This window comes from Meles meles, chromosome 17, assembly GCF_922984935.1.
Source record: "Meles meles chromosome 17, mMelMel3.1 paternal haplotype, whole genome shotgun sequence".
Lineage (NCBI taxonomy): Eukaryota > Metazoa > Chordata > Mammalia > Carnivora > Mustelidae > Meles > Meles meles.
In genome coordinates, this window is record NC_060082.1 from 36,053,729 (window position 1) to 36,078,922 (window position 25,194).

Genomic DNA, 25,194 nt, shown 5'->3' on the forward strand with positions numbered 1-25,194 from the left:
GGACACCCCCCGCCACACACACACACACACACAACCATGTGCCTATTTTTCAGAGTCCTCTCTACCTACCTTCCCCCCATCTGGGCGCCCGCTGGGTCTCTGGGGCAGGGACTGGCACCGGACATCGTGCCAGCTCTGGGGCTGGCCCTGGCGGACCCGGGGGAAGGCGGAGGTGCAGTCGACTGCCAGGTACTGGTACACCTTCCAGGTGTTTCCAAAGTCCGAGGAGCGCTCGATCAGCATCCCAGCGGGCATGGGCCCCTGCAGAGACAAAGACCGGGTAGGGGCCTTGAGGACTGGCCGGAAGGGGCCACCAGAGAGACACATCACCAAAATGGTCAGGTAAATGCACGGGTGGTTCCCCCAAAAGAATCACAGTGAGGGAGGGAGAAGGGGTGCAAGAGGGGCAAGTGGGCTTCAGGGCGTCTGGGTCCAATTCTCCTGACAAACACTGGCCCCCTCCGATATCCCCCAGGGGAACCAAGGACACGAAGAGAAAGGTGATCTACACTCCACAAGAATGTGATCCTTGCTCAGTCCACCACGCAGTGGTCAAGCCAGAAAATTATCCCACAGCCAAACATCCGGGCCCTCCAACCCTCTCTCCCCACCTCACTGGACAGGTTTTCCTAGCTGACTGTCTGACCCCTCCCCCATGGGTCTGCATTAACTAAAGATGAAGGACAAGCCTCTCAACATGACGCATGGTGTCCTTCCTCCCCCGGGGGAGACCACCCATGTCTGGGGCTCTCAATGCTATCTCTACACTGATGGCTCCCAGGTTCGGAAACCAGTCTCCAAACAGATCCCACACCAGGCCCTGTCTCCAGCTTCACGGCCCATCCTCTCACCTCTCTCCCGCAGGTGCCCCCCCCCAACCTTCCTGGTGTTCCCTCTCACCTTGGTCACACCCACCACCACACACAACATGGACGGTGTCACCTCTCTGAGAAAAAAACCTAGACCAGCTTCCCACTGCTCTCCTTTTTCTAGCTTCATTGAGAGAGTGTTGACATATATGTAAGTTTCAGAGGTACGGTATGATGATTTGCCCCATGTACGTACCGCAAAATGATTATTGTTGTAGTTACACATCCATCCCCTCCCGTGATTCCCACTTTCTGTGTGTGGTGGTAACATGTAAGATTTCCAGTTTTCTAAGACACTGTTCAGTCCAGTCCCCACGCTATACACTAGATCTCCAGAATCTACTCATGTTATAGCTGGCAGTTCGTACCCTTTGACCAACATCTCCCCATCCCCTGCCCCCTGCCCCCCAGCCCCTGGCACCCACCCTTCTAGTCTCTGTTTGTGTGGGTTCAGCTTCTTTAGATCCCACATATAAGTGAGAACGCCTGGTGTTTGTCTTTCTTTGACTTATTTCTCTTAGCGGGATACCCTCAAAGTCCACATATATTGCCACAAAAGCCAGGATTTCCTTCTTTTTTATAGTTGACTATCCCATTGTGGATAGACGTATGGATAGGGCTTACATTTTCTTTGTCTGTTCAACTGCTGGTGGACACTTAGCTTGTTTCCATGTCTCGGGCTATTGTGAATGGTGTGACAATAAACAGGAGGGTACAGATATCTCCTCGAGACAGGGATTTCAGTTCCTTCTGACATATACCCAGGTGGAATTGTCAGATCATAGGATAGTTCTATTTTCAGTTTGTGGAGGAACCTCTGTATTATTTTCATTGGTGGCTACATCAATTTACGCTCCCACCCACAGGACGCAAGGGCTCCTTTTCCCCCACATCCTCACCAACACATACATCGTGTCTATTGGATTGTAGCTATTCTAACAAGGAGGAGGTGATAGACCCATGCAGTTTTGATTTGCATTTTTCTGATGATTAATGGTGTTGAGCATCTTTTCACTGGCCTGCTGGCCATCTGTATGTCTTCTGAGGAGAGATGTCTATTCAAGTCCTGCCCGTTCTTGAATAAGTCTGAACTCCTGACCAGGTCCTGTGCTATGTGGGCCTGTTTCCTCAGCAAACCTCAGGCCCTTTGCACCTCCACCTTCCCAAGCCCTCAGCTGCACCATGCTCCTTCCCTCCTCAGAAACTTCGTCTAGGTTGTTTCTTCTGCCTGGAATGCTCTTCCCCCTCGTGGGCTCCTTCTCATTTTCTGTTCTCAGCTTAAATGTCACCTCCTCCCAAGATTTTTCGTACCGATCTAGCACACATTCTTCTGCCCACACTCTGCCCACCTTACCCCATTCCAGCATTTTGTTTGTTTCCTTCATAAATGTCACCACAATTTCCAATCAGCTGGCTTGCTGCTTCTGATTCCTCTCCCCCTAGACCAGGGTTTCCCAGCCTTTGGCTCTGTTAATATTTGGAGCTGGCTAATTCCTGTGGGGCTGTCCCAATCATCACAGGACGATTAGCAGCACCCTGACCTCTACACAGGAGATGTCAATAACATACCCATAGTTGTAACAACCAAGAATATTTCCAGAAATTGCCAAATATCCCCTGTTTGAGAGCCACTACAGTAAACCACAGGTCCTCCTGTCTGTCTCGCTCCAGGTGCACCCCCTACATCTGGCACACACGAGGCACTCAGTCATTCATTGAATGAATGCACGAAGCTTTAGTCCACTTCCCTCCTCCCCATTTATGTCTGTAAACTCATCTCTCACCAGCCTGTAGCTTTCCAGGTCCCTACTTCTCACCACCATATACACATTTCCCCCTGCTGACCCTATATATGCTTTCCTTTGCCCAAGCCCACCCCCCTACCATTACATACCTTCTTGCCTCTTGCCTCTCCCCTCCAGGCCTTTGCACTTTATGGGTGGTCCTCTTTTGCCAGGAATGAACTTCACCCTTTGCCTGGCTATAAGTGTCCTACAAAGGCTCACCTTTTCCTGGGCATTCTGCAATGCCCCCCGCCAAAGACAGACCAAGTTGGACACCCCTCTGTATTCCCAGAACCATTTCCTACCAATATCAGAGCACCTGTCATACCTCCTCGTCAGTCCTATCTTCCCAATATAAACTAGAGCAACGTGAGAACCATGACTTAACTTTGTTCATCTTTCCACCCCTGGCATCTGTCCCCTGACCTAACATACAACCAGTGCTCAGTATGTGTGTAGCAAGAACGGACAAGGAAATGAATGAGTGAGTGAGTGATGCACATGCAGTGTAACTAACAGCATCCATCCAGATGAATGCTGCCCTTCAAAGGTGTCCCCTTTAGACATGGCATTTATTCAAGTGGTTCTGCCATTTCTCAAAATACTTTTGACCTTTTCTTAAAGAGAGGATCTCAGAGCTAACTTTCTGAGCCAAGGAAGAAATTAGATCCTATCGCTTTTTATGCACAGCTCATTTTAGCTCCTGAAAATGATATCACTCTTCGTGCTCACCTAATCTTATTAACTGAGCTTGATCCTTAAAGATTTGACTATTTCTGGAGAAAGAATAAAATCAAATCTTCTCAAAAAAAGGGGGGGGGCCTATGACAAATGAACAAAAATGTTCCCTCCCAAAGGAGTATCTCAGGAGGCTGGTCTAAAAGCAGAATCCGAAAGTTACTCTGAGATGTGACAGCAGTGAATGGCCCACCAAGGGTGCTGCTCCCAAAGCATATCTTTCATAAGGATGGGCCAGTCACTGGCTGTTTGTTAATCTCATCAGCAAAAGCATTAAACATACCAAGAATATACGTATACGGCTGCATGATAACTGACCAGGCCCAGTGGAACTCGTACTTAGCAGAGCCGAATGAATCAGATGGGCTGAGGATGGAGGATACAGAGAGGAAACAGATCCATAACCACAGCATGGCCAGGACCGGGGGCCTGGAAGTGCCACTGTGATCCCAGCATGGCCAGGACCGGGGGCCTGGAAGTGCCACTGTGATCCCAGCAGTGGGCCTCTTCTGTCACCTCGACCCAGACTCAGGGTTAAGTGTCCCCTCAGCCTGGAGAAGTGGAGCCCACCTCCTCATCACCCAAGCCTGGGGAGACAAGGACACTGTGCTCTCCTGAAGCCCAAGTTGCCCACATGCCCCAGGGTCCCCCTCTCCTACCCACTGCCATCCCCAGGAAGCAAACCTTAAAATCCATCACGATGTCTTGAAGCTGGAACCTCCTGTCCAGATCCAACTGCAGAGAGACAGGGTTCACATCTGGAAGGACCAAAAGTAGAAACTTTAGAACAGAGAAATTCTACCTTCCCAGCCCAAAAAAGGCTCTGGACTCTACTAGCTCTGGGAAGTCGGAAATGCTAACATTCATCCTCTGGTTTCCCTCTTGAGAGGAGTGGTACCAACGTGCTTCTCCCTGTTTTTCCTGCTCAAGATCCCACCTGTCCTTGGCCAAATTTCCTTCCCATCATGTCTTGATGACCCTAACACACTAAAGGATTTCAACGTGTCTGTTCTACAAGCTCAACTCCTACAACAAGCTCACTGCAACTAAGTGGGGGGAAATAAAGGCATTCTTCACTCTTCTCACCCTTTCCTCAACTTCCAGCAAGTTCTTCTACCTACAACATCTGAGGGACCTCAAATACAGAGGCAGAAGGTCTGTCAACCACGCATGTCCTACCGCCGTAAGAAATGCCTGGGACACCCAAAAGGGCTCCCAGATACCCACCAACCACCTCCCACCCTGTGGGACCTCCCACAAGTTTAGGCCCCTGGAGGTGGCCAGAGCTCACCGTTCTGTGACTGCCACCAGCGCATGGGGCCAGAGGACGAAACCACATTCTCCACTCGGTGACCGTTGTAATTATGAGGCAACCTAGAGTCACACTTGCAGCATTTCATCTGCCACTGTGGGAGAGGGAGTCGATAGAGTCTTGTGAGTGGGGTCCAGACAGGGTTCCCCCCTGCATTCTGAGAGCCTAGAACTTTCCCTATGTGAAAATCCTACCCCCAGGGATCCACTGGCTTCATTCACACCATTGGAAGGATTAGCGTCTTAAAACAAGGCTACTGGTCATCTTTGAATATAATTCTTTTGTGTTCCTCCTAACATATAAATAAGTGAATAATGAACAGGCATTATTGCCAGGAAAGAAGTGTTAGGTGGCAGAAAAACTTTGGTACTGAACATTGCCTCAAAGAGAAACTTGAGGGGTGCCTGGGCCTGGGTGGCTCGGTCGGTTAAAAATCTGACTCTTGGGGGTACCTGGGTGGCTCAGTGGGTTAAAGCTTCTGCCTTCAGGTCAGGTCATGATCCCGGGGTCCTGGGATCGAACCCTGAATCAGGCTCTCAGCCCAGCAGGGACCCTGTTTCCTCCTCTCTCAATCTGCCTGCCTCTCTGCCTACTTGTGATCTCTGTCTGTCAAATAAATAAATAAAATCTTAAAAAAAAAAAAAAAAGAATCTGACCCTTGGCTTTGGCTCAGGTCATGATCTCAGGGTTGTGAGATCAAGCCCCACATCAGGCTCCACACTCAGCACAGAGTCTGCTTGGTAGTCTCTCTCTCACTCTCCTTCGGCCCCTCCCCTTGCTGCTCTCCCTCTCTAAACAAACAAACAAATAAATGAATAAACAAATTTTTTTTAAAAAGAGAAACATGAAAAGGGTATCAAGAGCCAAAAGAAGAAAATATGAGGAACTCACTTTAATTTAGCATCTGCTGTGTGCTAGGTAAACGTTAGAGAGTTTTGTATCTCTTCTCACCTCATCCTGGCAACTCTAGGGTAAACTGAGTTTCTGAGCATCAAGGAGATGGGGCACAGAAAAAAAAGACAAGGGAATTTGGGGTTCCAGTTCTAGCTCTGTGTTACCCCATTTTCTAGGCTCAGTTTTCTCCTCTGTAGATTGAGTGGAGGTTGGACTAGAATCATTCATTGAAACATTCAACAAATATTTGTGGAGTGTGTACTATGTGCCAGGCCCTGCTCTGGGCTCCGGAGTTATAAGAGAGAACAAAATAAAGACCCTGCCTTAGGGAGTCAACATTACAGAAACATCTGGATGATCTCAAAGGCCTTCCAGCACCAATGTCTGAGACTTGAGGACACTTCCCAGGTTTGGCATTCCCTACCCACGGGAAAGAATCTGAGGGTCCCCCATCAAAAGAAGCTTTGTGGTTAAGGGGTCCCAAGGCCGCGAACGCATGGACCAGAGGAAATCCGCAGCCCTGAGGCTGATAGCAAGAGTCCCTGCGTGAAGATCAAGGCTAGGGTAGGCAGCCGAAAAGGAAACAACCTCACTGGGGAGCTCCCCCGAAAACCACAGCTCGCCTGCCCTGCCCATGCCCTGGAGTGAGACAAGAGAGAATTGAACCCCATGGGCCCCACACCAGGCAGAGATCCCCAAGCAAAAGAACCGTGCCCGAGTACATGGCCCTTGTTCTTTTAGTTTGTATGTGTGTATGCCCACACCCCCCACAGGGACGGCATGACCTTGCCTCAGCTCCCCCACGCAACACAAACAAATTCTGTTTTCTCTGAGTTACCATGCTACCAGATCTTGTGCCAGAGTAAAGAACACTGTTCAGAGGGCTCCACAGTCCCCCAAAAGTAGAAGCCCGGACAAGAACTTCACTGGCCCGCAGCTCCTTCGGGGTGGGGACAACTGTACTCCAAATACCAAAGCCTCTGCCTCCCTCTAAGGCCTCCACTCACCAGAACCAGGGGAGAGCTCTGGCCTCTCCAAGGCCTTCCAGTTCCTGAACCTCTGCCCTGTCCCGGGAAGGTGATAAGCCAGTAAGGCTGATGTCTTAGAAAGGGTAGTGTCTGCGGAACTGATTAACAGACAGGTCTGTCCCAAAGGGATTGAGTTGGTATGCTGAGCCTGAGCCTGGGGTGATGGAAACTCCTTGCCCAACACCCATCGTGCCTCTCCACGGCTGACAAAGCTTGAGGCAGTGCAGAAGCAGGAGCAGAACCCAGAGTCCCGGCCATTCGAGCCTTTGCTTCCCACCCCACTTTCCAGCTCTCGCCTCCAAAATAAGAGAATCGTCACCCTTCCTGCTGCTTGGAGGTTTCCTCATCAGGTCCAAAAGTGCTTTATTAAACAATAATTGTATGATATTTTATGTTCAGATAATGGCCAGCCCACGTGCCCTGTAAGGAACACTGGCTTCCTCCCTTCCCTTCCACTGTCTCTCCCTCCCCTTCACTGCCCCTCCCACCCTGCTCATCCGTTCTTTGTCCTGCTACTTTTTTTTTTAAGATTTTATTTATTTATCTGACAGACAGAAATCACAAGTAGGCAGAGGCAGGCGGGGCCGGGCGGGGGGGGGGGGGGGGCGGGGAAGCAGGCTCCCTGCTGAGCAGAGAGCCCGATGCGGGGCTCAATCCCAGGACCCTGGAACCCTGGGATCATGACCTAAGCCAGAGGCAGAGGCTTTACCCCACTGAGCCACTCAGGCACCCCTGTCCTGCTACATTTTTATTCATAGTCCATATCTCCACTTGAAATACATGCATTTATTGTCTATATATTTGCTTATATTATCTGTTTACTGTCTGCTACAAATGTATATTCCACAAGGGCTTCCTTTCCTGTATCTTCAGTGCTTAGAAAAGTCCCTTGCACAGAGTAGGCCCTTAATACTTATTGAATGAGTAGCAAATACTCAGTAAGTGCTAACATTTTAATTATCCCTAAACTTTCTCTTCCTGCAGGCGGCGAGTTTAAAAGGAGGGTTGGAGGAGGGTGGTAACAAAACAGCAACATGACAGGACAGAGAGCCCACTACGGGCCAGGTACCGCACTAGGAATTTGAATATGAAAACCTATTTAAGGCTCACAACAGCCCTATGTGGTAAGGAATATTATTCCCATTTTATATATGTGAACTCAAATCAAAAAGATGGGGCTCAAAAGGTTAGTGACTCTTCTACTGACTGACAGCCATGTCAGCCCCAGCACCAACCAACTCTAGAGAGGGTCCCTTACCACCTCCCCCTTCTCTCTCCCGCTCTCCCCCTCCCCCTCCCTCCGTGTCATCCTCTCACTTCTGCTAGGAAACCAGGTGGCTGCACAGACATCACAGGAAGCACGGTAAAGGGTGACAATGTCTGTCTCACTCAAAGGGCTTGGCCTGACCCCGCTGCTGACCATGGGGGAGGCTGAGGTGGAGAGAGCACGTTGGGAAAAAAGCTGGCTCCTCAGGCTGACCCGGCTCAGTTAACACAGAAACTGTAGATGTGTCAGTGCTGGAATAAATACCTGAGCACATAAAATAATCCTTTCTGGGCAAGAGAAGTCTTTTGCTGGAATCTGACTCTCCTCCAGAATCCTATTTTGGTCCCTGGCAGGGAGCGTGCCCTTCTCCCCACTCTGCACAGCCTCTCGGGGGCAAACTTTTCCACTGCCCAGCCTCTGTATGCACTCAGCACATGTCCCGCTGAGAGACAAGGGCCAGCTGCCTTCCGGCCGCCTGTCACCAGAGCTCTCTCCCCAGCTCTGCTGGGACCTGATCCCGGCCTGTTCCCTGGCCAAGACCGCGTCAGAAACAAGGCTCTTTCTTTCCTCAGGCCTGGGGCACCGGAGCTAGAACGCCTCAACCTGGAACTGGAAATGACCTTCATGGTCCCCAAAGGATGAAATATTATGTAACTATTAAAAAGACTGCTCACAGAAAGCCTTTCATTACTTGGGGGAAATGCTGACATTCTAGTGTTTTATGAAGAACAAAGGCGGGCATAAACATGTATCTGTCATGTTCTCAAATACGTCAATTAAAAGGAACAGAAAGTGTTTGGAAGGAAACACCCAAAAGATTAGGTTGAACCATATGAAATGGCTGCTATTCAGCCAATCTGACCTACAAAAATGACCACCACAAGCAGCTGACCCGAATATCTCTGGGTAATAGGATGACAGGGAGCTTTTTTTCCTTACTCTTTAATAATATTCCAACTTTAATACCATGGATATATACTCGCTTTTATACTCAGGAAAAGAGACATTATTATAAAGTAAAGAAAACTAAAAAATATCCATATGGGCTTTTCACCCTGCCTCCTGGCTCAGGCGTCCCAGTGAGCCCAGGGGTGCCCCACCCCCACCCCACCGTCCTTCCACGTGTGCAGGCACTGATGGGAGATGAGATGCCCTCGTGGGCTTAAAACCTACGTGCTGCTTATCATAGAAACACAGCTGAAGGAGGGATTTACTGCCATCCTTAGAGACAGGCTGAGCCCACAGGCTGGGGACAGGTATTTTAAGTGGCTCTGCTTGTCAGCCAGCCAGCTGTCTGGAGACCTGAAGCAGAGAGGCTTACGGCAGGCGCCCACAGGAAGACAAGCTGCTAACTTTCTCTTTCCCTCTGGGCCTCAGTTTCCCTTTCTATTTATTCTCATTTGCCTGCGTGAGGATGTATATCAATGCGTGTGCGTGACTCTCCACACGAGGCTCTTCCCCTCCCGTGGGCTTCGTGCCTCCGTCCTTCCCAGAGGTGGAAGGCCTCGGCGGCAGCAGCCCCCATCTCTGGCGTCCACCGGCCAACAGTTCTCCCGGCCGTGCTACCTCAGAGACGCGGCCTTATTATCAATTCAGCCTGTCAGGCCTCCAGCCAGTTTGGCTCCTACTTGCTCTCCATCTGGAAAGGCTGGGCCTCTTCCCTTATCCTGGAGCCTTCTAGAAGCTCAGCAGTCTGGCCAGAAGACAAAGCCTCCCAGAGAGCTGGGGGAGGGCAGAGGAGAGGATAGCCAGCAGGAACCTGAATCACAGTGGAAATCGGTGGGAAAGGCAGGTAAATGCGAATCTAAGCACTGCGCCTTTGTAGAACACAGAGCGAACTCGAGGGGGAAGTAGAAACAGCCTCTCGTTTTCACCGCCCAGCTCCCTCCCATGAGCAAGCCAGAGAATGCCTGCGTCTATCTAAGGAGATAGCATCAGGGTCATGGCCGCCAGCCAGGGCCTAAAGAAAGGAAGCCAGGACCAAAAAAAAAAAAAAAAAAAAAAAAAAAAATCCAGCTGCCTGCAAGAAAAGGCATCCTCTCCACTTCAGCTTCCTCACTGGTAATATGCAGGCATGGAATAAGATAATGAAGTTCCTTCTTGCTCTAACAAGCTATTGGAATTCTCCCCTACTCCGGCTTATCTGCTCAGAAGTTTAAAACACTCCGAACAAGAATGCAAAGGAAGGAAGAAAAAAACCCCAAAGGACATTACCCAGATGCCGTACTGGAAAAATGCACCTCTCAGCTAAGTGAACAGAAGAAGGAGCCATTACAGCCCTCGGTCAGCAAGAGTTCCATTGGCCCCCACTGGGATTCACAAGCCTCAGCCCTTCTAGATCAGTGGATATTGGCGACAAAGGTCAAAAGTCAGGTTCCGCCGGGTGCTGAGGAGGAAAGCCCCAGGGCTATCAGGCACTTTCAACTTCATCTTTTCTCTTGTCATGAAGTGACACCTTCACCAAAGCCTTCACTCCGCGCTGCCCTCTCGCACCCCAACCAAGCTCAGTAGGCTGACTCTGAAGCTGGCTGGAGATGATGGGCACCACACACCCAGAAATGACACCGCACCAGGCTCTCTCCTGGGCACTGTGCATACATTACCTCATTGCCTCCTCCCCAAATCTCTGAGGTCGGTATTTTCCACTAAAATATGCGTATACTCATTCAACAGATAGGAAAGCAAGTCTTACAGAATTTAAGAAACGAGTCCAAGTCCATAAAGCTGGGAAGAGACAAAGCAGGGATTTCTGTCCCGGGATGTCTGCACCTAAACCTTCTCGGCCAGTTCTAATTCAAGGGACACAGAGGTCACTTGGCAGCCACTGGCAGAGACCAGAGCTGGTTGTCAGGATGCTCCCTCCCTTCTTCCCTGGGAAGGACAGCCTCGGCCCCAGCCTGGTCCTCTCCAGATGCAGAGATATTTCCCTAGACCCGAGTGCAGAGAATTGCTTTGCTTGTCGGACCTCTGCAGGCTCTGCCAGTAACAATGGTTCCTACAGCTCCCGAGGACAAAGAAGCAAAGTAGGTCTGCAAAATGTTGCCAGAACTTCTGGAGGCCTGAACCCCAAAAGCAAAGGGCCAGAAAAGTTTGAAGCCACTTGGGTTTGTCTAGGCCTTCCCATTACAGCTTTCCCCCTCTTCGATCCTTTTAGCCCCACGAGCTGTATTCCCAAGCCCATAACAACCAGGACCCAAGACTCTCACATGCCACCAACCCATTTTTCTTCCTTTTGATGGTAACACTTTCCCCCAATGTCCCTCTCCATGTCCTTCTATCCCTCAAAACTTACCCATCTTGGCCTTTACTTTCTTGGAACCCTTCACAAAAGCCACCTCTAGTTTTCTTTCTTTCTTTCTTTCTTTGATTTTATTTATTTATTTATTTAACAGAGAGAGAGAGACAGAGAGACAGAGACAGAGACAGAGACAGAGACAGAGAGAGGTATCACAAGCAGGCAAAGAGGGGGGTGGAAGCAGACTCCCTGCTGAGCAGAGAGCCCGATGTAGGGCTCAATCCCAGGACCCCGAGATCATGACCTGAGCCGAAGGCAGAAGCTTAACCCACTGAGCCACCCAGGCTCCCCAACACAGCTAGTTTTCTGATAAGCAAACCCTGGCTGAGATATAGTGGTCTACGATAGACTGATATGGTGTCTTTCTCAAGAGTATTTGTATTTCAAACAAAGAACGCAACAATGCTTCATCCAAAAGAGTGGCTGGCCAATGGCAGGAGCTTTGGAAGTTTCAGAACTGCTGAGAACTTCTGGGGAAACAGGGGGACAGACAATTTAGTCAGAGGCAGTCTCAAAGTACAGAGACATAAGGAGCTCATATATCTTCTGCCTCCATATTAGCCCTGCCAAAGGTCCAGAAAACAGATAACCATCGAACAAAGAAAGACAGTGGTCGTTGGGGAATGTACATGTGGGTGCACTGACATGCGTGTGTGTGTGTGTGTGTGTGTGTGTGTGTGTTGGGGTGAAGGGCATAGCAACTGGCTACTGCTCCTCAGCTTGTTTCCAAGAGATAAAAATGACAGCTGTTGGATTTACACAGCTAATTAACCTGAGGAATGCACTGTGTAAAACTATTATTAAGACAGCTGGGTAATTAAGTTTTCCCCCAGAAAGGGAGGGAGTGGGCGATAAATAAAGCATTTAGGGGAGCAAACACAACACTGGAGGACACATTGTCAGAAGCAGAAATCAGGGCTGGAAAGCTTCCGGGCAAAACGCACTGCTTCTTGCCTGAAGCAGCCCAGAGATGACCGGAAGGGCACACACAGCTCAGCCCCTGCCAGTGGGGAAGCCCCTGCCTGACAGAGACCATGCTGAACCCATGGGGTCACGCACAGCCCAGCTATCTCTGAGCGGCAGGCAGAGATGCTAGAGCTGAGCAAATACAAGGGCCCACTAACCCAACTCCTTCATTTCATACATGGAGACACGGTGGTCTAGAGACAACCCAGGAGCTAGCAAGGTCACATCCCTCATCTAAGGGTCAGACCAGGATCAGACTGAGAGAGTCCCCACCCCCAGGCAGGACAACCTCACTGACCGGGATTGCCTCCAGATTCTCCAACAGTCCACTGCAGACCAGACCTACAGCGGCCACCTTGAGAGCAGAGTGGGCTGGCCCAAGGATGGGTTGATTTCGATAAGTATGCAAGTGAGTATCCTAATCAGGGCAGAAATGCTCAGGAGTGTGATTCACAGATGGGGTGGCCTCTGCAAGCAGACACTGGCGCCAGGACGTGGCTCTGTGTAAGGGGAGGGGAAAGGAACATTCAGTGTCTTGCAGACACCAGCCATGGTCACTCTGCTCTTTCCTTTACACGCTCCTCACAACCACTCACTGGGCTGGGTACTGTCATGACTCTCAGTTTTCAAACGAGGAGCCAATGCTGAGAGAAAATACAGAAGAGGACAAGGACAAGGAGCCAACACAGACATGCCTCAAGCTCTAGGGAACAGTGAGTCTACCCAGATGTTAGTTAGGGACTAAAGGAAGGAGAACAAGGAGACAGGGCCATTTTGGTAAAGAACAGCCTGGGCCCAAGCTTGGATAGTTGAAGAGCAGTCAAGGCAGGCAGTCCTACGAGGGGCAAAGTTGGGGGTGGGGTACCCCAAGGCAAAGCTGACCAAGTCCTACGTCATTGCAAGGGTTGCAACCTGGACCCCAAAACCACAGAAGCAAGTCCTCGAGGCTGATAGGACTTAGCCACTGAGACCAAATCAGGCAGAGGAGAGGGCAAGCGAATAGGAGCCACGCTCTGACACCGGGAGCTGGGAGAGACAATTTTGGAACTGGAAGGAGTCCGCATGGCTCCTGCAACTCTCATTCCACGGAGTCCTGCTGGGGTTAAGAGCGGAGGAATGAGCGGTGCGGAACGTCCAAGAGTTGTAAATCTCTGGTGCACTTGCCTTTGCACCACGTCCGTGGGCAGACGGCAGGTGCGGGATGAAGTCGTGCTTGGCTCAGTGCTCACCGTGTCACAGAAATAGAACAGAGGCACTAACCAGAAGCTTCAACTTAAAGAAGGTGTGTATATGGGGCCAGGAGCTGGTAGGAAGGGGTGAGGCGAGAAGAGAGAGGGGCAGGCACGAGGAATGCAGTTCTGCCTCATGCCCTGCATGATTTCCAGGGTGCAGCCCTGCGCTTTGGGGGTGTGTCTTCCTTGCTGTCAACCAATAGCCTCCAGGAAGTAGGCAGGGAAAAGAGGGAGAAAGGGCAAAGGAAGAAGGGAGAGGTGGAGGGTGGGGGCCTCTCAGCAGTCGGCTCATTCCCAGAGAAACCCAAGGCCAAGAGCAAACCTTCAGACCTTTTCATCGAACACTCACGAAAGAGGAAGTTAAGGCTTAGAGAGGGGGTCTGCGTTGCCCAAGATCACATGCGTTCAAGATGCCCCACCTTCTACTCGCAAGAAGAGGCTGCTTGGCTTTCTTCCCTCTCATAGAAAAGAGGGGGAAAAGCCAATGTGTCCCCAGTTTCAGAGCAGCCAAAATAGCTAGGATGTCTCCATCCCCACAGTTGCAAAAGTCTAGACTTCTCTTTTGCAAGCACCGTTCTGTCCTCAGGGGCCTGCTTAAGAGCGAGGAAGGGAGGCGGTGGGCTGCAGCCTCTGACAGAGGCAGAGGGCAGGCCAAGGTGAAGTCAAAAGGCAAAAGCGTTGGGGAAAGAGGCTGTCCAGACAGAGCAGGGGCTGAGGGGACGTCCCAGCACAGGAGCTCTGAATTTCTCCTGCTTCCCCTCCCAGAAGGCAGGTCGGCTCCAGGAAGGAAATCAGCAGAAGCCTCCCTGCAAGGTCTAGACATGGCTCAGTGGCACCAGATTCTAGGGCATGTGTGGGAAGGGAGCAGAGAACACCATTATGTTGCCTAGAAAGCTCAGTACGGCCAGGCCCCCTGATGCCTGTAGAGAAATCTGGGTCCACAGGGAGGCCTGGCCTAACACTGGCCATCTGACCCAATACTGTCAGACTGGCTTTCCCACGTCCAGCTGTGTCAGAGTCAGGAACCATAGCTATCTCTGCTCTGCACCTCCAAAGCCACGACTCAGCGCCATCTGCCATTAAAAGTAGCCAAAGAACACTGGACTAGAAGGGCGCGGTGGGGCCCAGCGGCAGTAGCCGATGCCACCTCCCTTGTCCCAACGACAAGGACAGTCTGAAAAGAGGACTGCAGACGACCCAAGTCTCCTTCATGCAGCCAGTCTCTCTCACTTCCCTTTTTTCTGTATTTCTCTCTTTCTCTCTTTTTCTGAAAAGACTAGAAGACTTGGGGAACACACCTCCCTCACACATTTCCTTTGTCCAAACCTTTGGTTTCAGGGCAGAAAAATGGCCAAATGAGACATGCAGTTGGAAAACAAGTTAACACTAAGTGGTTTCAACTTTGGTAAACATGAGGCACCAAGAATGACCCCCACCTTGTTGAAGAGAAAAGAAAGGAAGTCAACGTTCCTCCAAAATAGGTCCAGAGCCGTGTAGAAGAAAAATCACAACAGGTCTTTGGAGAACTCGGTTGCCTAAACAGGGAATGTTAACTGACCTAGGTCAAAGTGTTTGGGTTTCTCGATTGTGCAGCTCAGGTTCTTACTTATCAGCTGAGTCGCTGAACCCCTTCGCTGGCCTCATCACTTCCGCATCTATCTTGTTGATTTATGTCCTCTAACAGCAGCCGGGCCGTTTCCTACTTGCCCGAGGGGACCAACAAGGCTGAGAGGTAAGTAAGTTGGCTCTTTATACTCCAGCCGACAATCAAATATTCTGCCGCTAGCTCTGTCTACACTCACTTCCCAACACTGGCCAAAGAGATGGTGGCCAGCAGTGACCATGGCACCACTCAGTTCGTCTCATGGCAATAACACAACCCAGTGCACTCATTCCACCACCTTGCTCTGTCAGCCTTGCCTTCGTCCCCCACAGACGACACGCCAGCTCTCAGTGCTAAAAGATCAACATTCATCTGATTGTCTGTTCCCAAGACTTGAAAAACCATGCTGCCCATACCCGAGGACTGAGGAAAGACTCCAGCTTTATCGAGCCATTCAGCTGATTCTGAAGATGTTTTCTCTCGCCCAGTGAAGGAAAAAATTCTTTGGAGGCACAGATCTGGCCTTGGGCTTTTCTTGCACTCTCCACAGAGCATGGAGCTGTGGCTATCCCAAACACACTTCAGGCATTCTGTGAACAAAGGGCACCCTCACCCTACCCCACCTCGTCTTCTCCAGCCCTGGAGGCCATGGTGCTAGGACCTACCTCACCATACTGGGTGCAGTAGGTCTCAGGTTTGGTCAGTCCGCAGGTGGATGAAGCTCGGAGAAACCGGGTTCTTCCGAGGAGCAGGTCCCCAACAGGTGGATAGCAGGCCCCACGGGAGCAGGTTTGCTGGGCACACAGGAGGCTGGGCCAGACTGAAATCACAGGGGAGCTGGGGAATAGCCTAGCGAAAGGAGGGCCCCCCAGGCCACCCCAGTATCCCCCAGGGAAGCATAAATTAGCAAACCTAGACCCTTTCCCTAATGCTCCCACCCAGTGGTAGCTCTGAAGACTGGAATCCTGATGCTGTTTGGTGTAAAAAAAAAAAAAAAAAAGAAGAAGAAGAAGCTGATTTCATGTTCAGTAACCTGTAATTTAAAAAGGAAAGGAGGAGAAGCACTGGCTACAGGAAACCCTAGATGATCCTGAAATGTGGCCTCCATATGTGGCTTTGAGGATCATGTCGCAGGCCCATGCTCGGCCACGGGGACACATGCCTCGTCCCTTCACCTGCAGCCGCCTCGGTCAGTGGCCAGAGCGGGGCTGGCTGCTCACCGCGTGCACCGCCGGGAGATGCTGGCACTCCTGCTGCTCCTTGACCTGCCACGGGGACCCGGCCACACTTTGTGACTACCCAGCAACAGTCCCCTGTAAAACCCAGCCGTGCTGGCTCTGGAACCCGCGAGAGAGTGAAAGACTGGGCAATGAGCTGTGCAGGGCACCTGGGAACCACAGGAACCTCACACAGCAGTAAGAAGATACTTGGGAGCCTCTCAAGAGAGGCCATCGTCTTTCCCAAAGGCCCAAAGAGCAGGGACACGCCATGGGGGCCCCAGGAGACAAGTGTTCCAAACTGAAGGACGACGGGGTGACCGAGAAATGATGCTCACACTTTGGTACACTCTCCTCCTGCGTAGCTGTCCCCTCCCAGCCACACAACAGGGCCTGGAAGGATGGGAAGGGAGACTTACCAAAGCACAGGAGAAGGAATGGCCTCATCTTCAGCCAACAGGGGACTCCCCTCAGAGGACCTCACCCGGGACAGAGCAAAGCAGCCTAGATAAAACAATACAAACCCTAAGGGACAGCAGCCCCCTTTACTTAGGGTCTTGACCTAGGATACTTGTAAGCAGCAGGTTCATTTGTCGCCAAAAGCTTGCAAAATGCCAGAGCCCTGGACCCCTGTCCCAGCTGGCAGGTGATGCATACTGTACCCTGGGAAAATGCCATCCCCTCCCAGACTTCATCTTCCCCCATGGAGACGGGAAAGAGGAGTGGCCCTTCCTGGCCCACACATTTGTAAGGACAATGTGGGGAGCAGAAAAGGGCTGGGCCCTTCGCAGGAGAGGAGCTATTAAGATGTCCAAGGACTTGTTGCCAGCCCCCGCCCCCAGAACTGGCCTTTCTCAGGCCTGCAGGCCTGAAGGTGAGTGGGTCAGAGTGGCTGAGGGCCTGGAGGCGAAGCCTCTCAGCCACCTGCATGGCCTCCAGTACCACCAGGGGCCTCCCTGAGGGGGAGGCTCTGGTGACCACAACTCAGAGCTAAACAGGCTGCTGGGACACGATGGGGAGAAAGATGAGCCTGGCAGAATTTAAGGAGTGAGGATTTCATCGGAACTGGAAGCATCTCAAAATGTCTCCCATATGGCCCAGGGGTGTGCAGACCTGGGATTCTGGAAGCTGAGGCCGGATACTAGGCTGTGGAGGCAGGCCCCACCCCTGCTCCTGCGGGGCCCACTTCTGACTTGGTTGGGACGCATGCTCTGCTCCAGGGACAGCCACAGAGCCCTCTGGCTGCAGGGGGGGGGGGGTGGCAAGGCAGGAGCAGAGAGGGAGCTGGGGCCCTGCCAGCATCTACATTACACAGGCTAGTGCCTGGAAATCATGCCCTCCAAACCTCTCCTGGAAGACTCATGGGCCCTGGGAAGAGGCAGGTGGCTGAGGCCTCTTGGCCCGGCAAGAAGACCCACTTTGGGTTTTCATGCAGTGCTATCTCTGTACTCCTGCCCCCAGGCTGCCATCCCGCACAGCCAGGTACTGGTGGCCCTGGGAAGAGCTCTAGCCCGGGCCAGCCCACACTTTCCCACTTCTCTTTGTGCTCAGCCCAGATCTGAAGCTGCTTCCTTCCCAGTCACTGAAACACTTACCAGATGTGAAAAAGCAACCCAAACAATGGCAGACATTTACCCTAGCCTGTGCAGGTGAGTGCGCCTGCTCAGTGCCCTCCCGGAAGGAGGAAGGAATCAGGAATGAATCGGGCCCTGCAGCCAGGCCCCAGGCACCCCAGACGAAGACAGCCCTGCTCCCGTACCTGGCCCCCACCGCGCAGGGGAAGGTCGGTCCGTACCTTGCTCCGTGCCGCTGCTCTTCGTTCTCCAGGTGGCCTCTAAGAGCACCCCTTGAATGTGGGGTCTCTTCTCCTGGCTCCCAGTTTTTAAAGAAAGGCCTCACCTCTGGAGACTCCCCGGCTGGGCGTCACCCACTGCAGGGCGAGTCTCAGGAATCCAGCGTCTGGCACGCCCATGTGCCGTCACTGCACCCCCCCGCCCCCGGCCCCCCAGGACAGGACTGGGCAGGTGGGTCCGTCTCAGAGGCCTCACAGCAAGCTCATCAGTCCCAGCGGCCTGTGGGTGCCTGCGGGGGTGGGCAGGGGTGGGAGTAGGGGTGAAGGGAGCCACTGCAAACTGAAAGCCCCAGACGAATGTCAGTGACTCCCAGGGGCCAGGGAAGGGCACCCACTTTTGCCACAGCCACTGCACTTGGCACTTCTCCAAGGCCCACAGGGGTCAGCTTCGTCCTATGTCCTGGGCAGCCCTGGACAGAAGACTAAGCAGAGGACACAAAGCTCGTATGTAGGCTGTTACTGCCCAGACCTGTCACTGGGCTGCTCCAGACCTGTCACTGGGCTGCAAACTCCTGGAAAGCACCAGACCCCCTCCCAAGGGAAAACTAAAAAAAATGGAAAATCCCTGCATTGGGGGAATTTGCAGGAGCTTTACGTTCATCGGGAAGGGGGTCAAAACCCAACTCACCCACGGAAAGCTTAAGAGGAATAAACAGGAGTAAACTCTAAATGTCTCCCCTCCAGATCCCTCCGCAGGTTGGCAGGGAGCCCTGGGACAGGTAACTACCTGTGAGTCATGCCCCCAGCTTCCTAAGGGCTGGTCTCCCAGCCCTGCCCTCCCCTGGCAGGAATGCTAGCCCGGAGGGCCAGAAAACAGACCTGACCTGAAGCATAACCGGACCAACTTCCTCTGCCTGCCCCCCACCAGGCCTGAGAACACAACTCCCTGTGTGGGGCTCTGAGGGCACAGCTGCCTGAGGGCCAAGGGACAGGGCGGCAACAGGCCTAGAACGAGAGGCTGGTCTCAGAGGACACTCGTCCCGGTTAGGATCAGGGGGCTTTAGAGAGAGGTTGGAAGGTCCCCCAGTCCGTCTTGGCCCTGCAGTGCAGAAGAGCCTGCATGGTATGGTTTTGAAACACCACTGCCTCCAAGTTTCTGTTTAATGGAGACGACTCTTAACTACCCAGTCCAGGCTTCAGTGGCTGCCAAGCAGAAAGTTCTCTATGGTTTGAGGGTTAAGTCCAAGAAATGGTTTGAGAACCCTTAAGAGGAAAATGGAGGATTTTTGTGGATTCAACTGTACATTTCTAATCCTTAGGTTCTAATTTAATCCCCTAAGTTTGGATGGGCAGAGGAAGTAGTGTAATTAGCAAATGGGCATTAAGTTGTTTATATGCGGAAAGGACAAGCCACTAAATGTTAGTGTCTAGACCCCCTGTAAGAATTCCAATGAAATCTGGCTGAACTCGGCCAGCCCCAATCAGCACGAGCAGCTTTCCTTCATCCACCAGCCGCTGCAACAAGACCCCAGAGAGACACCCCCCCCCCCCCCCATCACATCCTCCAGAGAAAGATCACTGCTGCCAAACCTACCCCCACCCCGGGGTTCTGAGCCCACCGGTCTGGTTTCTCTCCACATCTCCAGCTCCCTGAACTCAAGGTTTCCAGGAAGCCTTCTCCCTCCTGGAACTGCCCCCTCCCCAGCCCACTACCAGGAAAGAGGATGTGACAAAGAATTCATTAATAGTTAACCAGCAGAAGGAGCGGGTGTGGTGATCCCAGATCCGCAGACGAGGCGGGGCCTGGTGTGTAGTGGGCCGCACACTGACTGGATGGAGCCCTTCAAATCCCCCTCCTTCTCCTCTCTCAGGAGGCCAGGAACCCAGGTAAATAAGCCTGTAGTGTCTCAGACTTCACAGGCCAGGGCAGATCCCAGCAGGGGTCTGGCTTCACAGAGGAAAGTGGCAATTGCTCTGTCTGGGCCTCACACACACACACAGGGCCCAATCCGGGACAGTCACCGCATTTCTGCAGACCCCAAGGCTAGCCCAGTCAGCCCCCCTCCCCAGGGACACTGAGCACTCCCCAGGAGGGAAGGGAGAGATCTAGACACATCCCACACCCCCCAGGGATGGCATGGCCCCAGAGACAGGCTTTGAACCTCAGAACCTAATTTGTTCAGAGACAAGAAGGCTAAAACAGAGCCAGAGGCTGGGTTAGGACCTGGCCAGGGCTAAAGGGCAGGTGGGGGCACCACAACAGTGCCCAGCCCCCCCCCACTCTGGTCTTCCCATCACCCCGTTGTGGAGCCCTCAGCCTCAGCACCACCACCGCCAGGCCCCAGACCTGGCTCATCAGAACTTGTGCTCAGGGAAGTGGCTAGTCAAGTTATCCCTGACTCCTGCTTCTCTCGCACCCGCTCATGCTGCAGGAAATGTTCGTTCCCCTTCCAAAGGCAGCTTCCACCCTCTGGGCCTGAGCCTGTCTTCCCCGGACTTCTGCAACAGCCTCCAACTGGTCTCCAGCAGACCCCACACTATAGGTCATATCTTTCCCCTGCTTGGAACCCTGCACATGCTCCCCATTATGGTCAGGGTCAATGCCAGAGCACTCGGAGAGAGTCCGTGAGGCCCTGCATGACCCAAGTACCCCCATTACTTCTCTGTCTCTGCCCCTTGCTCCCTTCACCCCAGATGCATGCCCTTCAAATCACCGGGCTGCTTCTGTCCTCGGGCTTTGGCCCCAGATACCTCGGAACACTGTATCCCTGGGCCCAGAGTGGGCCTGGGCATCTGCTTCTGCAAGGCTAACTATCTCCTCACCTCTTCCAAGTCTTTGTCCAAATGCTACTTTCTCAATGACTCTGACCCACTTCCCCACCAGATCCCACTCCCAACTCCACCTGCCCTCATTCTGGGTAGGCTGGATCTTTTTTGCTGTTGTTTGCAACACGTAACCACCTATAAACCAACTGTATAACTTACCTATTTATCCTGTTTACTTTATGACTCCTCCCTCCAGAATATAACACCCAGGAAGGTAGAGACTCTTGTCCATTTTGTCTCTACTGTTTTCCAAGGCCGGGAGTAGTGCTGGGCACATAGTAGTTGCTCCCGCTTCGTGCAGCGAAGAGGTTCACAATGCATGGTAAATATCTGAGGTAGTTTTAGGAATCCCCATGCACTGCGGGCGAACTTGCATTCTCAGAAGGGACGGGCTGGGGGCCCTGTCCCCAGAACGGGTGGCTGAGAGCGGCATTTCCGGCAGCAGCCAGCCGCAGAGAGGGGTCGTTTTGGAGACACCTACCCTCAGATTACAGCCACCATGCTGCTAGAGGCAGAATGCTGTACGCTTCTCAGTCATTCCTGGCAACGCATGACAGGGTGTGGGGGTGGCATCAGATGCTCCTGTCTCCGTTATCCATCTGTCAGGGAGATCAGCCAAGATCTGATCAATGAGATCAAGGCATAGAGAACAAGGAAAGGAGGGAAGGGGAGAGGAAGGGAGAGGAGAGTTTAAAGAGGCCAGGAGAGCCAGGTCCAGGCTAGGTCGCAGGTGCTGGAGGAAGGGGCACTGGGTGACTCAGGCCCAGGCACCACCTGCGTACTATGAGTCACGCCTGAGTCCACGTCTGTGGGACAGGGTAGGCTCCAGGAACATCCCTGGGGATTCGCCACCTGACTCAAGCTGGCGTGGCCCTCCACACCTCCACAACAGCTCAGGAGCCCAGACACTGACCCCTCTTCTGCGCTCCTCTCCAAAAACCAGAGGGGGAAAGTGCCTCTGTTGTGTGACTGAGCACAGACAGGAACCCAGCCTGGGGCAGAAGCCACCAGAATGGGAGCCTGGGGAGCATGGCCTGCCATCATTGGGGGACTCCATTCGGTGCCCTTCTCTGTCCCCCCACCCTTCCCTCCTCAACCTGAACATCTGCCCAGCAGACAAGGGCACACATCAGCTCGGGCCTGAGCTCTGGGAGGAATGAGGCAGGCAGTCTGGATGAACTACAGCTAACATTTTACCTGGGGCTCCGGGGTGTGCCCAGCACCGTTCCGCCACTGTGTATGTACTGACTCGACCAATACTCACTACATCCCTGGGGGGTAACATTTAATTATCCTCACTTTCCAACTGAAGAAAATGAGGCACATTTTCGGTAACTTGTTTCCAGCTACGAAGGGGTCACCTGAACCCAGACCAGTTTGCTCCAGCATTCATATTTTTAACCACCACTTAGATACTAACGTTGCCTCCAGATCCCCTTTTCTCCCTTTGTTAATCCTTGACCCAACTCCACCAGACTCCGAACTTCATGTTCCCCAAACCTAACCAAGGCCCATTCCCCGAAAAGGCCTCTTCGAGCTCTTGCTCCAGCTCTTGGAGGACTGGTGTCAGCTGGGGACTCCTGGGGAGACATTGATGCTGTAGGAACATCCAGAAGACACCATTAGGCGCCTTCTTGTTTGTTTTTTCAAATTGACAGTCTCTCTTGTGTGGGCAGAAATGGGGGAGGGGCTGGCCTCCAAATCCCTCACCTCGGAGGCTCAGAAACCTATAGGCACAGGTTCCCTGTCACGCTGACTGGAGCTGCTCTGACTAACGACAGGACCGCCTCATAAGGAATGGAAAGAGAAGGTAGCCGGACAAACGTCACAGTGACCTAGCAAGATTAAACAAAACGTCTGTGACAGGATGACACAACTTCTGCCTCACCACAGGAAGGGGGAATCCCCTCCCAACGTCAGGCTCCCAGGTCACCTCAGGAGCCTCAGCTCCTTCTGTTCTACCTCCCATGGCACACCCCCAAATGCCCCAGCCCCTCCCTCCCGAGGGGTGCAGCCCAGGGTACCCTGCGGCTTGCTGGAGGAGAACGCTGGCCCATGGTTGGCGTATTGTTGGCTGGCTTCCCAGAGCAGAGTGAAGAATATGCTGGCATTTCTACCACCTTTACTGCCCTCCCAGACTCCTGACCTTCCTCCAGCAGACAGGCCAGCTCTTGCTCACACACCCTCCACAAGCCCTGACCACCTCTGTCTCTCTACCCTCAGGACCCAAGTCCACTTCTGAGACCTTTGGCCACAGAGTTGCCATGTAAGGCTGGCCTTGTGGCCGTGGCCCAGCCTGAGAGGTGAGGGAGAGATGCCTGAAGGGGGCAACCTGCAGCCACGTGGCAGGCCAGAACCATCTGGAGAAGAGGGAGGAATGGCTGTGAGGGACGTGGGCACTTGCACCAGGAGATCCCTGAAAGGGCCAGTCGAATGACAAACTAAATATCCAAATGTTCAAATCAGCGTCTGTTGTCGGAGTCTGGGGAAATGAGCACCTTGTGGTTTGAGAGGAAAGGGAGCGTGCGTGTATCTGGCTTCATGTCTGGAATCAGCCCCCCCTCACGGTTTTTAATCAGCATCTCCCTACAGTGCTCACGGTCACACAGGGTCTGAGTATGGACTTGGACATCCTGGAAATCCTAGACCTAGCTCTGGGCCTGCTATTCAATAAATGCATCAACAAGCCCCTCACTGGGTTGCATTTTCATCATTTATAAAAAAGGTGTTGGATTTTACTGATTGTTAATGCAGGCTGCCTCTGAGAATTACTTGCAGAACCTACAAAATTGTACGCTTAAGCCAGGCCCCACTCAAAAATGTGACTGGCATATAGAGCGGCTGGGAGAGTCAATGTTTTTGAATCTCCTCTGAAGCCTCCTCCAGCTCCAGAATGCTCTGCTCTCCGAGATGGACCGTGGTTAAAGCCTGGACCTCAGAGTGAGCGTGGTCAAGATGAAGGTCTTGGTTCTCTACCCACCGGCTGCATGCCTTTGGACAACCAAAGCTACTTGCCTCCACAGGGAATATTAGCCATCTACGTCATGGATCCTTGTAAAGATTAAGGGAAACAATGCAAACTTCTGGCTTGGCTAGGTGTTTCCTCCATAAAGGGTGTCTATACCCACGTGTGCATCACACGCAGGTGTCAAGGACTCTGATTAGCAGAATCTGCAGTTGTTCTTATCAAAACAAATATCACCCCCACCCCGATAGTCCATAGCTCACTTACCAGGCAGTGAGCCATCCGTGAAGGCTCCAGGGCCCAAACCGAGAATGCTTTGGGCACTCCCCTCTATTCCTTAGGGGCCGCAAACTCCTCAGGAGCCATGACCTGGACCAGAAGGGATGAGGGGACACTCTGGGGGCCAACAAAGCTAAGCTCCCAAGAGCAGGGGTGCTTCCAGCATTCTTGGAGAAGGAAGGACAGACAGTAGGGGGTGGGGAATGTTTACAAACAGAGGACAGAGAGCAGAGGAACAGGCATAAGCAAAACAGACTTATTATTTTATGGCCATCAAGATTTAGTAAAACCAGAGTCCAACACTTGATAAAGATAGGAGTCTACGCAAATCTGGACAGAAGTTTTGTTCTTAACTTGCCCTGCAAGTCTGAGGGCTCTAGATAAAAGGCACCTACTTTTCCTGGGGTCTTGCTTCAATATCTGGTCCATATCCTAGAAGACAAGAGTGATGAGTCTTTATCCAATCTCATTCCTTCCCCTGAAAACTGAGTCGAAACTTGCCCCCTTCTCACCTAAAATACCGAGAAAAGACTTAATACCAATAAAGAGGGACATGTTTATGGGATACTGTTAAGTGGGAGGCAAAAATTAGAAAATAAATGTACATAAAATCTTCTTAACTGTAAAGAAAACTAATACTCACAGAGAGACAGGGAGAAAATATCCACACAATAATATTTCCTGTCTCCTCCTATTTCTCTTCATGCCCTTGTCTTCCATAATGAGAATTTTTTCCTAGAATAATCAGTAAACATGAAGTTAAAAGTGTCGGGATAAGGGTGATAATTTCTGTTCCTCTACAAGTTATGAATCATCCTCTCTTTGCTCCTTCCTGTGCCCTGAACCCCTTCCACTAGACGCACAGTCTGCCAGGGAGTTCACTAGAAGTTGTCTAAATCATTGTTGATTTTGTAAGATACGGTTTCCCCTTCTTAAGAAATACTGCTTCTTGGGGCTATTAGATTTCTTCTGTCATGAAAGGCCTTAGCAGGGGCGCCTGGGTGGCTCAGTGGTTAAGCCTCTGCCTTCAGCTCAGGTCATGGTCTTGGGGTCCTGCAATCAGACCCTGCATCAGGCTCTCTGCTCAGCGGGGAGCCTGCTTCCCCCTCTCTCTCTGCCTGCGTCTC

General features: G+C 52.1%; 1 protein-coding gene across 3 annotated transcripts in view; it reads right to left on the bottom strand.

Moving 5' to 3' along the window:
- LAMB3 (laminin subunit beta 3) overlaps positions 1-18,918 on the bottom strand; it is a 38,297-nt gene extending 19,379 nt beyond the window's left edge. Inside the window, exons 1-7 of one of the 3 annotated variants that reach the window (XM_045983646.1) lie at positions 18,686-18,918; positions 18,001-18,287; positions 16,625-16,709; positions 15,654-15,808; positions 4,683-4,797; positions 4,076-4,149; positions 70-261 (exon numbers count right to left, since the gene is read on the bottom strand). In XM_045983646.1, coding sequence (XP_045839602.1) covers positions 70-261; positions 4,076-4,149; positions 4,683-4,797; positions 15,654-15,808; positions 16,625-16,652 — 564 coding nt within the window. In that variant the 5' untranslated portion in view covers positions 16,653-16,709; positions 18,001-18,287; positions 18,686-18,918. Of the gene's footprint in view, positions 1-69; positions 262-4,075; positions 4,150-4,682; positions 4,798-15,653; positions 15,809-16,624; positions 16,710-17,964 lie in introns of all 3 variants that reach the window. The other 2 variants (XM_045983644.1, XM_045983647.1) reach the window with 2 other exon arrangements.
- Positions 18,919-25,194: the final 6,276 nt, after the last annotated feature.